Below are 11482 nucleotides of genomic sequence, written 5' to 3'. Positions count from 1 at the left end.
GAAATGATATTGTATTGACCATTTTTCTATCTTGGATTATTTGCTATTTTCCTATGGCGAAGGCATTTGTTTACTACCCCAGAAATTCAAAAGGCAGCCAGCAACACACTTGCAGTTCCTCTTTCTAATAATCCTTAATGGCTATTTGTTATGGGATTGTCTGAAATTATACTAGTTTTGTGGAACAGCATTGTATCCAATGACATCCTATTTAGGATCTACAGGAGCTACAGAAAGAGATCTTTTGATTCAATGCCTCTGAATGCCTTCTAACCTGTGTTTTGTGACTGTGTTAACTGTGTGAACCACCCAGTCCCCAGGCCAAAATCTAAAATTAGCACTTAGTCAAATCAACTGATACATGAACGAAAAGGTAGGTTTGCTTTGTGTAGGCATGCAAATACCATAAATAGGCGTATTCAGAATTACCTATACTTCCCTATTCACCAAAAAGAACATGAATGTATAAGGAAGTAAGGAGCCAGGCATGGCAATTTGTCTCATCCAACTCACTTCTTCCACACAATATACACTCAGTCATGGGGGGAAATTTTATGCTCTCCCCTGCAGCGAGTTTGGAGGTAGGGAGAGTATATAATCGGGTTGGATGGTGGCGAGGTGGGGGTGGCGCTAGCTTCCTGTCTCCGCAAAATTAAGTCCGGGAGTGGAAGGCCTGTGAACAACCTTCCCACCCACCACCAACTGAGGCCCTTAAGCGGGCAATATATGCCCAATTAAGGGCCTCATGCCACTGCAACTGGCCAAGCAGCAGGTGGGCCTGTCACCACCGTTAAGGCCAGGTGAGGAGGGGGTCTCAGGCTCCCCTTTCGCTCCTTCTCTAGTTTGACCGCAACAGGGTTTATCTTTTTTTAACACAGCGATTGAACTTACCACCTCATTGAGCGCTTGCTCCTGTTCCTCTAATATAATTGTCAAAGAACCAATCAGACAGGTTTTCTTGAGGTTAAACAAGAAAGATGTAAGTTTATTATCCTTAACACTCTAAACTGGTTAAATTACTGAAATATGCACACATTCACGAGAGTCACACACACAAACACACAAATAGATTACAGAAGGCAAATAGCATTGGTGGTTGGACTGGAGTCTGGAATAAATGGAATTTAAATACAGTTGATCAGTCCCAGAGTCCTTAGTTGAAATTGTAGTCCTCAAGTCCTCGCTGGGCCATGTGCATGATTGAGGGCTTGCTTCTCAGGCTCCGAAAGGTAGAAGAGGGGGTTTTGACCCGTTGTCCTAGTTGCTGGCTGTGGCGGTCTGACTGGAGAGTGAGAGAGAGGGAGCTGCTCTGTGGATGGCTTCTCAGTTACTGTTCTCTGCTTTATGACTTACAAAGCTTAGTCTCTCCACAGCTGCACAAGCAGTCACATGACATTTCCAAACCTCTTTTTGTTTTAATCAGGTCCTTCTGGTAGCCGCTCTGATATTCAAGGCTTTTCCTTCAAGCTGTCCAGTCACACTTGGTTGGGGGGGGGGTTGGCTCTTTCAAAGTCAATGGGTGTTGATGGCCCTTGACAACGGTACTGATAAGATCATTTCAGATAATTTAATCAGAGAGCACCCCATTTTTCTGGCTGGTTTGAATCAGTCGTGTTGTCTCCAGTCTGGCCTTTTGGTGTTTCACATGTAAATTGCAGTGGTCATCTTGGCTGCCAGTTTGCTTTTTAAAAGAAATTATTTGTAAGCATTTCCAGCAAAAGTCTAAGGCAAGGTTCCAACTGAAAAATTTAATATTTCCCATTTGGCATGTAGGGTTTCACGACACTACACAGGAAGCATGGCATGAAAAACGGTGCCGGTTGCTTGCCGGATCAGGGATGGCGAGCGGGGGTGGGCGGTGGGGTGTCCCTTGATAAAAGGCACAGTGCCTGAACGAGGAACCTGACATCAAGAAGGATGGGGTCCCAGTGAGAGCCACCCCTCCACCCCACCCCACCCTTGCTACTAACCCCCTACAACCCCCTCCACCATGACCCTTACACCTCGAGACCCTCCAGCCCTGATCTACCTATGGCTTGGGCCTTGTGGGTGCTCCAGCAGAAGCAGCCACTGCCTCCGTGGTGGTGCTGTTCAGTTAAAAGAGCTGCCGGCCTCTGATTGGCCAGCAGTCTCAGAGGGTGGGACTTGCATCGCCGGGGTCCTTGATCCTGTAGAAGGCCTGCCACTGACCAGTTAAGAGTTGGCACTTGATTCAGTGGGCCTCCCACGCAGTGGGCGATGCAGGGTTCTCGGTGACACTTTTGCTAGATGTCAAGACCCCCATCGCCCAGATAAAATCCCGACCATGGAGTCTACCTAACCAAACAATTTAATGGACTGAGGAAAAGATATTTCATGATGTGGTATTTTGACAAATTTGGTTTCTGATTCTTTGCATCACTTTTTCTAATCTCAAGTTTTTCTTGAGGCATTCATTTTGAGCTTTCATCCTCAGCTTTCTGTACTCAGTATCAAAAAACAACTTATTTTATGTACAGCACTAGATATCAAAGCAAAACTGTCAAGACAATTCAAAATTCAATGTCAGACCAGAGTAGGAAGGAAATTGGGAGAGATGGCTGAAGTTGTGGTTGAAGATGGAGCTTTCAAGGAGACTTTTAAAGGTTGGGGTGGATGTAGCAAGATGGAATTTTTAGGGATAGAAGTGCAGAAAGTGGGGTGAAGACTTAGCACCAATGGTGGGGCAGACAGAATGAGGAACTCCCAGCACATGTGAGTTGAAGGATCACAGTGTGAGAGATAAAATATAGAATTGAGATGGTAGGAGAAAGACTGGAAGAATTTGAAGATGGAAACAAGTTAAAATGCCAAAGGATAGAGAGCCAATGACAGTGAGTAAGAGCAAGAGTTATAAATAAGCCTGACTTTGTGGAGGAGAGAATGCAGGAGGCTAGAGTTCTGATGCAAGGTCACAGACCTGAAACGTTAACTCTGCTTTTCTCTCCACAGATGCTGCCTGACCTGCTGAGTATTTCCAGCATTTTCTGTTTTTATTTTAGGCCAGAGTTCTGGATGAGTTTGAGTTTATGTATGTTATGAACACTGGCCTTTGTAGTATGATTATGTTTTTAAAACTGTGATTTTTAATGTAGCGTAAAAAGGATTCGGAGGAGACAGGTGATCTCATACCAACTCTGCCTAGAGACAAGACAGGGATCTTGGTTGCCATGACAACAAGGAACCCAGATCAAAGACTCTTTTGAAGCAAAGTGTAAGATTGTAACACCTGAAGGACAATGGGTTTTACTCTCCCCGACTCTCAGATCGCAAATGGGGAGCCAGGGGCTCTGAAGATGCAAACTCAAATTGAAATTTTTAAGACCTAGAAACAAAGGAAGCCCCAAGTGGTTTTGCTATAGCCAGACCCTGAATATTGTAAAAGACAAATGACTATTGACTTTTTATTCTGGATAAATTCAACAGGCTTTCCTGTAGCTCTAGATTTCCATTCACCTGGATATAAAACCTTGTCACGATTTACCAACTGTCTATTGTTCTTTGTACAGGTGGTTAAAGAATCTTATTGCTCGCTATTTTAGCAAAAGTTCAGAAAAGGTACTCCCCCGATGGGAGCAAGATTATCAGCTACAATCCAGAACAAAGTTGGGCTTGTTTTACGAATACCTGGAAATGGGTATGTTTTTATGTGTGTGGTATGTTCTGGAAAGCTTCTTGTTTGACTCTCATCAAATGAAATGCCTTTTCTACTATATTTGCCCTTTTGCTTAATAAAGCTGTTTCACCTATGAATGGGGATTACGACTAACAGCTGCCATTTGAATTTTCCCATATAATGCTCATTGGAATAATTAAAATTATTCAGTAACTCTGTAGAACTGCTTTACTTCCATTAAACAACTTAGATAGGTCCTGCTACCATTTGAACCTGAGATCAGATATCATGCATGGATGACCAAGAGACTAGATTTAATAAGCACTTATTCAAGTCAACATCGTTACCTATGAATTCTATCCCTCCAAGGGAAAGCACTTTGGGTAAAAATACTTTCCTTTTTGTCCTGTCATAGGCAAAAGTATTCAAAGCCAAAGGGAAAATTTGGATTGAACCGTCATTATATATTGACAGTATTATTTAGAAAAGTTAATGTCCTTGTGTTTCATTCAATGATTCAAATGTCCAGTTTAGTTATTCAGTGCTTACAGTCTGTTCCATAGGTCTCAATGATGCGAGGAGACTTTCTGCTTCTTCACTCCTGATGCAAAGCAGAAGTGTATGTTGACAAATTGTGCACCCCAAGTCCATGACGTTTCATCCATTCATTTTAATGGGTAGAAAAACCTGGCCTGGGTGTGAACAATTCATGCATATGTGTCCATGGCATGTGCCAGGAACATTCAAGTGGACAATCTCTCCTATAATTTATCATACTATAACAAAAGGAATTATGTATATCCAGGAACGAGTATGAGAGTTAGAAACTCACTTCCCTTTCCCACTTTAGCCACCTTTCACTTGTTTTATTGATTATTGTAGTGCCCTATTTCCACTAGCAGATGATAACATTGATCTAAATATAATCATTTATAACATTTTTTCACAACAGTTGTGGCACCGCTGCTCATTCATTAAGGCAGAGTGATGGACGGAGGAAAAATATGTTCTTTTTTTGCATATCCATAAAAAAGGACTCTAAAATACCCTGGTGAAATTATTGCTGTTAACTTATATGGTTTGGATTTCATAATGAAGAAATAAAAATTACACTGTTTATTTTTTTCTTATTTTAAATAAGAAATTTGCCTAAATTTATTAAATTTCCAAACGAGGACATTATCAGAAAATGCAGAATGCCACTGTTAACTTATAAGTGAACTGTTTCTGTGCTTTATAGTTTTTGTTTTGTTTTCAATAGCAAGATTTGTCTCACCAGCAGCCCTCCACTTAGTTTTAACTGCATGAGGGAGTGCATTCGTTGCAGTCTCTGCATATTATAGAATTATTTCTGAAAATTGCAAAGCTTCATAATCACCCTGTTGGTTATGTGTGGCTATTTTTGAAAAATGTAATGGATTCCGCTTTTACTGCTTGATTCCCATAAAAACAACAGGTATAGGTTTTGGTGGCATTAATATAAAATCAGATATCATGTTTTCTTAAATATTTTATCTCCCCAAAATAGAGGAGGGTCATGTTAGGCTTTTTTTTCTAACATGTAGAGCTATTGGCATTACTCACGTGACCTTATCAGAGATTGATATGATACGAGATGCTTAGTGTCCACATGTCAACTTGATGATCATAGTGGACTTGCCAATTTCACTTGCATGGACACTAGTTGCAGTTTTGCAAGGCAGAAATTCTTGTTAGAAACAGGTATTCAATTCCAAAATGATATTAGTGACCTATGAGGCAGCCTGTTCAGTTGTATCACTTGTGATGTCAAACTGAGCAATCCTCATATGGAAGCTTCTGTATAAAGACAAACATGTTGTATAGCGTTAATAAACAGATTTGAGTGGACATGCAGTCTGCTAGCAATGCAAAATTTTCCACAGTATACTGCTCATTACAGCAATACTCCTTCACTATTTCCCTAAATAGTTTCAAGGTTAACAATGCACTGCATAGTGGTACCTCCCTTCACATGTTTCACCCTGTATCTTTCTGAACTTACCAAGAAGTGTAAGTGATTCCTGTGACATGAACTTGTTAGCTGGGAACTGGACCGCCAGAATATTTTCTTGTGATCCTTGGCAGCAGTTGTACACTTAATGGAGCAGCAAACCTGATGATGCACAAATAATTAATTTCACATTTTCTGTTCATTTTACAGTTATACAGTTTGGTTTTGCCACCATCTTTGTAGCATCATTCCCTCTGGCACCTCTACTGGCACTGATTAATAACGTCATTGAAATACGAGTAGATGCTTGGAAAATGACCACTCAGTTTCGGCGGATTCTGGCAGCCAAAGCACAAGACATTGGAGCCTGGCTGCCAATCTTACATGGAGTGGCTATTTTTGCTGCTGTGACAAATGTGAGTGGAGACTTTGAATCATGTAAGAAATTAACAACAGTTTGGAATTTATTATAGTCCATTATCTGGTACATACATGCCTAATAGTATTACCATACACAAGAAATATAACTATGCACAGTTACTTGAGTTTTAAATAGAATTTCTTTGAAGACCATCAAGTGGAAAAGTGTATTGTGCACCAAGTGGTATGCAAGGAGTTCTTCATCACAGTGTCCAGTTTGTCCATTTTCTGTCAGTCTGCTAGATATAAAGTACAATAGAAGGGATATAAACCTGAAGGAGGAGTCATTTCAGTTGACATGTTTTGAACTTTATTTTTATGGGAAGTATTTTTGTTTCTTTTTCCTTTGTCTTCCTGCACTGACACCTAAAGCTACAAAGCAGCCATATAGCTTGTTCCCAGGCTTCCTGTAGAGACTGCCCAATTGAGACTCTCCTGCCTGAATTTCTACCTTTGGATGATGTCAGTCTCTACTCAATGCCTTGCCACTCAAAACAGCCCAGATTGGGAACTAGGTGAAGTGGAACTTGGCCCTGCATCCATTCCTGTTCTGTAGCAATGACCGTTAGCACACCACTGGAAACCTAACTTATTTTACACATGGAAAACACCAAAACCAGCCCAATCACCTGAGCTTTTTATGCATCTCTCAAAAGTCATTGATCCAGCAAAGTTAATAGACACCTGAAAGCTGTTGGAATATATGTTGATTGACTAAGATTTATCTTTGCATTTGCTTGACAGTATTTTACACACTTAGTGCAGATGGCCATAATTTTCTTGTAAAAATAATATAAACATTAGACTACAAAAGCTAATAATAAGAGTAGAGTTTCTGCTTTGGGCACAATAGGTAATCTGGGCTCTATTGTGGCAAAAATTATACCCGTTTTGAGAAGTGTTTTTTTTGTGTGTTTGTTCAGTTATTTGCATATTGCTGACTGCAAAATTTTCCAAGGACCAGCGCAAATGGACATCGTTTCAAAATGTAATTATAAAAAAATTTGCTTTAATTGTAATTAAAGAGTGGTAACTTGTTGCAATTTGATTAATACAGTTGAAAATGGGTTTATCGCAAAAAAGAAGCATTTTTAAACTGTATCAAACCATATGTAAGTAACCCAGTTTTAAATTACTGCAATTGGCTTTTTTAAAAAAACAGAACCATTTCAAACGCCTTACTGAAGTCCATGTATATGACATCGACAGCACTTCCCTCATCAATCAACTTTGTCACTTCCTCAAAGAATTCTATTAAGTTGGTAAGACATGACCTTCCCTGCACAAAACCATGTTGCCTATCACTGATGAGCCCATTTTCTTCCAAATGGGAATAGATCCTATCCCTCAGTATCTTCTCCAGCAGCTTCCCTACCACTGACGTCAGGCTCACCGGTCGATAATTACCTGGATTATCCCTGCTACCCTTCTTAAACAAGGGGACAACATTAGCAATTCTCCAGTCCTCCGGGACCTCACCCGTGTTTAAGGATGCTGCAAAGATATCTGTTAAGGCGGCAGCTATTTCCTCTCTCGCTTCCCTCAGTAACCTGGCATAGATCCCATCCGGACCTGGGGACTTGTCCACCTTAATGCCCTTTAGAATACCCAACACTTCCTCCCTCCTTATGCCGACTTGACCTAGAGTAATCACACATCTGTTCCTAACCTCAACATCCGTCATGTCCCTCTCCTCGGTGAATACCGATGCAAAGTACTCGTTTAGAATCTCACCCATTTTCTCTGAGTCCAAGCATAACATTCCTCCTTTGTCCTTTAGTGGCCCAATCCTTTCTCTAGTTACCCTCTTTCTCCTTATATATGAATAAAAGGCAGAGAAATGGCAGATGGAGTTCAATCAGGGCAAATGCGAGGTGATGCATTTTGGAAGATCCAATTCAAGAGTGAACTATACAGTAAATGGAAAAGTCCTGGGGAAAATTGATGTCCAGAGAGATTTGGGTGTTCAGGTCCACTGTTCCCTGAAGGTGGCAACGCAGGTAAATAGAGTGGTCAAGAAGGCATACGGCATGCTTTCCTTCATCGGACGGGGCATTGAGTACAAGAGTTGGCAGGTCATGTTACAGTTGTATAGGACTTTGGTTCGACCACATTTGGAATACTGCGTACAGTTCTGGTCGCCACATTATCAAAAGGATGTGGATGCTTTGGAGAGGGTGCAGAGGAGGTTCACCAGGATGTTGCCTGGTATGGAGGGCGCTAGCTATGAAGAGAGGTTGAGCAGATTAGGATTATTTTCATTAGAAAGACGGAGGTTGAGGGGGGACCTGATTGAGGTGTACAAAATCATAAGCGGTATAGACAGGGTGGACAGCAAGAGGCTTTTTCCCAGAGTGGGGGTTTCAATTACTAGAGGACACGAGTTCAAAGTGAAAGGGGAAATGTTTAGGGGGGATATGCGTGGAAAGTTCTTTACGCAGAGGGTGGTGGGCACCTGGAACGCGTTGCCAGCGGAGGTGGTAGACGCGGGCACGATGGAGTCTTTTAAGATGTATCTAGACAGATACATGAATGGGCAGGAAGAAAAGAGATACAGAACCTTAGAAAATAGGCGACATGTTTAGAGAGAGAATCTGGATCGGCGCAGGCTTGGAGGGCCGAAGGGCCTGTTCCTGTGCTGTAATTATCTTTGTTCTTTGTTCTTTATTTGCTAGTTGCTTTGGGATACCGTTTCTTCGTATGTTTTTTTTAAAATTGCAAAGCTTTTATAACATTCCTATGAGTATTATTGCACCAGCAAATGAATAAAGTTAGTAAAAATTCCTGATGGTGATTAATTCTTCCTCTGGGTATGTCCAGTTTTGTTGTTCGGGGCCGACTTCTAGCGCAATGTTTTTAAATAGCGCAAAAGATCGTAGAAACTCAATTTGCACTGAACATAATTTGCGCTTAAAATTTCATGATCTTTTGCACAGATTACACCGATTCTCTGTGAATTGCACTGAGAAAGTCAGAGCTACCAAGCAGAAACTCTGCCCCACTATATGTGCAAATATAGGGTGGCACAGTGGTTAGCACCGCAGCCTCACAGCTCCAGTGACCTGGGTTCAATTCTGGGTACTGCCTGTGTGGAGTTTGCAGTTTATCCCTGTGTCTGCATCGTTTTCGTCCGGGTGCCTCAGCACTGTTTTTACATGTTTCACAGTATTAACAATGCATTGCCAAATAACTTGCACTTGTAAACATACAATTGCACCTTGAAACAGTTCGCACTCCCAAATTACAAACTAGACACAGCCTTCAATGCACCAAGTCTTATGAAACAACACCTGATGCAAGTCCCTTAATTGCCTCTAATTTACATTTTCACTGTAGTAATATCAAATAATAAACATAACTTAACACAGCATGCCTGCAGAGAAGAAAACATTTGCAATCTGACAAGACTGTAAGTTCATTAGGTCAGATTGTATAGTCAGTGTCAAATGATCAGTGAGGGCCATTTATTACCTTTGCATTTTGCCCACAGACTTTACAGAGCATCGGGGATCTGTGCGAACACGGCAAGGATGTGGCATCGCTGGCAAGGCTAGCATTTATTGCACATCCCTAATTGCCCTTGAGAAGGTGCTGCTGAGCTGGCTTAGTGGCTTGCTGGGCCTTTTCAGAGGGCAGTTAAGAGTCAATCACATTGATTTTCATCTGGAATCACATGTAGGCCAGACCAAATAAGGACAGCAGGTTTTCTTCCCTGAAGGACGTTAGTGAACCAGTTGGCTTTTTGCAACAATCCAAAAGCTTCTACAGCAGTTTACAACAATCCAATAGCTTCTACAGCAGTTTACAATAATCCAATAGCTTCATGGTCACCATTGCTGATTATTTTTTTTAATTTCAGATTTATGTAATTAACTGAATTTAAGTTCCCCAGCTGCCATGGTGGGGTTTGAACTGAAGACTCCAGATCATTAACCCAAGCCTCTGGATTACTAGTCCAGTAACATAACCGCTACACTACTGTACTCACATCATACTGTAGATTTAACGAAACAGACAGAAGAATCGTTAATGAACAGTGCAGAGTCTGAACCAGGAATCAGGAAGACTTCTATGAATTTTGCGCTCGGCATGACGTTGAGCTCTTCTTCCGTCGCCTCTGCCTCCGGGCTCACTTCTTTGACCAGGAGTCCTCCCCCCAATCAGCAGACCCATTCACCCGCCTCCAGCATTCTCCCTCTACCCGGACCCCTCCCTCTGGCCTCTTACCCACTCTTGATCTTTTCATTGAAAACTGTCGGCGAGACATTGGTCACCTCAATTTCTCTGCCCCCCTCACTCACTCTAACCTGTTCCCCTCTGAACTTGCCACACTCCGTACTCTCAGCTCTAACCCCGACATTGTCATCAAACCTACAGACAAGGGTGGTGCTGCTGTTGTATGGCATACCGACTTCTACCTTGTAGAGGCTCATCGCCAACTCTCAGACTTCTTCCTACTTCCCCTGGACCATGACCCCACCACCGAACATCAAGCGACTGTCTAAAGAACTGTCACTGACCTCATCTCCTTTGGAGATCTTCCCTCTACAGCTTCCAACCTCATAGTCCCGCAACCCCGGACAGCCCGTTTCTACCTCCTTCCCAAAATTCACAAACAGGACTGTCCAGGCAGACCCATTGGCCTGGAATTTTACGCCGCCCCAGCGGGTCGGATGGTGGCATGGGGGCGGCATAAAATTGAGCGGCAGGCTGCGGGAGGCTTAACCGCCCTGATTCCGCCTCCGGCCAAGTGTACGGAGGTCCGGCGGGGGTGGGGGGGGTGAGAATGGCCCGCCCGCCCGAGGCCAATTAAGACCCTTAAGTGGCCACTTAATGGCCACTTAAGGGCCCTCGCCTGCCTCCATGGGTATTTTACCTGTGGCAAGTGGGTGTGCCGGGGACGTGAAAGGCCACCAAGCTATAGCTGCCGGCCTTTCCGCACCCCGAGGGGGGGGTGGTGCTGGCAATCGGGCACAGGGTGCCCAATTGAGGGCTGCCCCCGCCTCCCAACCCAACCCCGGGATCCAAGATGCCCCCCACCCCCCGCAATTTCCAGTTTCCTGGCCCCAACCACCTCCTCTTCACTATGGACGTTCAATCTCTCGACACCTCCATCCCCCACCAGGACGGTTTGAGGGCTCTCCACTTCTTGAGCAGAGGCCCAACTGGTCCCCATCCACCGCCACCCTCCCCAGCCTGGCTGAACTTATTCTGACATTGAACAACTTCTCCTTCAACTCCACTCACTTCCTTCAAGTAAAGGGTGTTGCTATGGGTACCCACATGGGCCCTAGTTATGCCTGTCTTTTTGTGGGATATGTCGCACATTCCTTGTTTCAGTCCTACTCAGGCCCCCTCCCCTAACTGTTTTTCCAGTACATTGATGATTTATTGGTGCCATTTCCTGCTCCCACCCCAAACTGGAAAAAGTTATCAATTTGCTTTTAATTTCCACC

The 11482-nt window shown here is 43.1% G+C and overlaps 1 protein-coding gene across 3 annotated transcripts in view; it reads left to right on the top strand.

Moving 5' to 3' along the window:
- Positions 1-11482, top strand: part of ano6 (anoctamin 6) — a 159528-nt gene that overhangs the window by 131965 nt on the left and 16081 nt on the right. For all 3 annotated transcript variants that reach the window (XM_068050389.1, XM_068050391.1, XM_068050390.1), the window contains 2 exons: positions 3528-3655; positions 5817-6022. In XM_068050389.1, coding sequence (XP_067906490.1) covers positions 3528-3655; positions 5817-6022 — 334 coding nt within the window. The remainder of the gene's footprint in view (positions 1-3527; positions 3656-5816; positions 6023-11482) is intronic.

This window comes from Heterodontus francisci, chromosome 18, assembly GCF_036365525.1.
Source record: "Heterodontus francisci isolate sHetFra1 chromosome 18, sHetFra1.hap1, whole genome shotgun sequence".
Lineage (NCBI taxonomy): Eukaryota > Metazoa > Chordata > Chondrichthyes > Heterodontiformes > Heterodontidae > Heterodontus > Heterodontus francisci.
The sequence above is the reverse complement of the archived record's forward strand: the minus strand, read 5'-3'. Positions and strand labels throughout refer to the sequence as shown.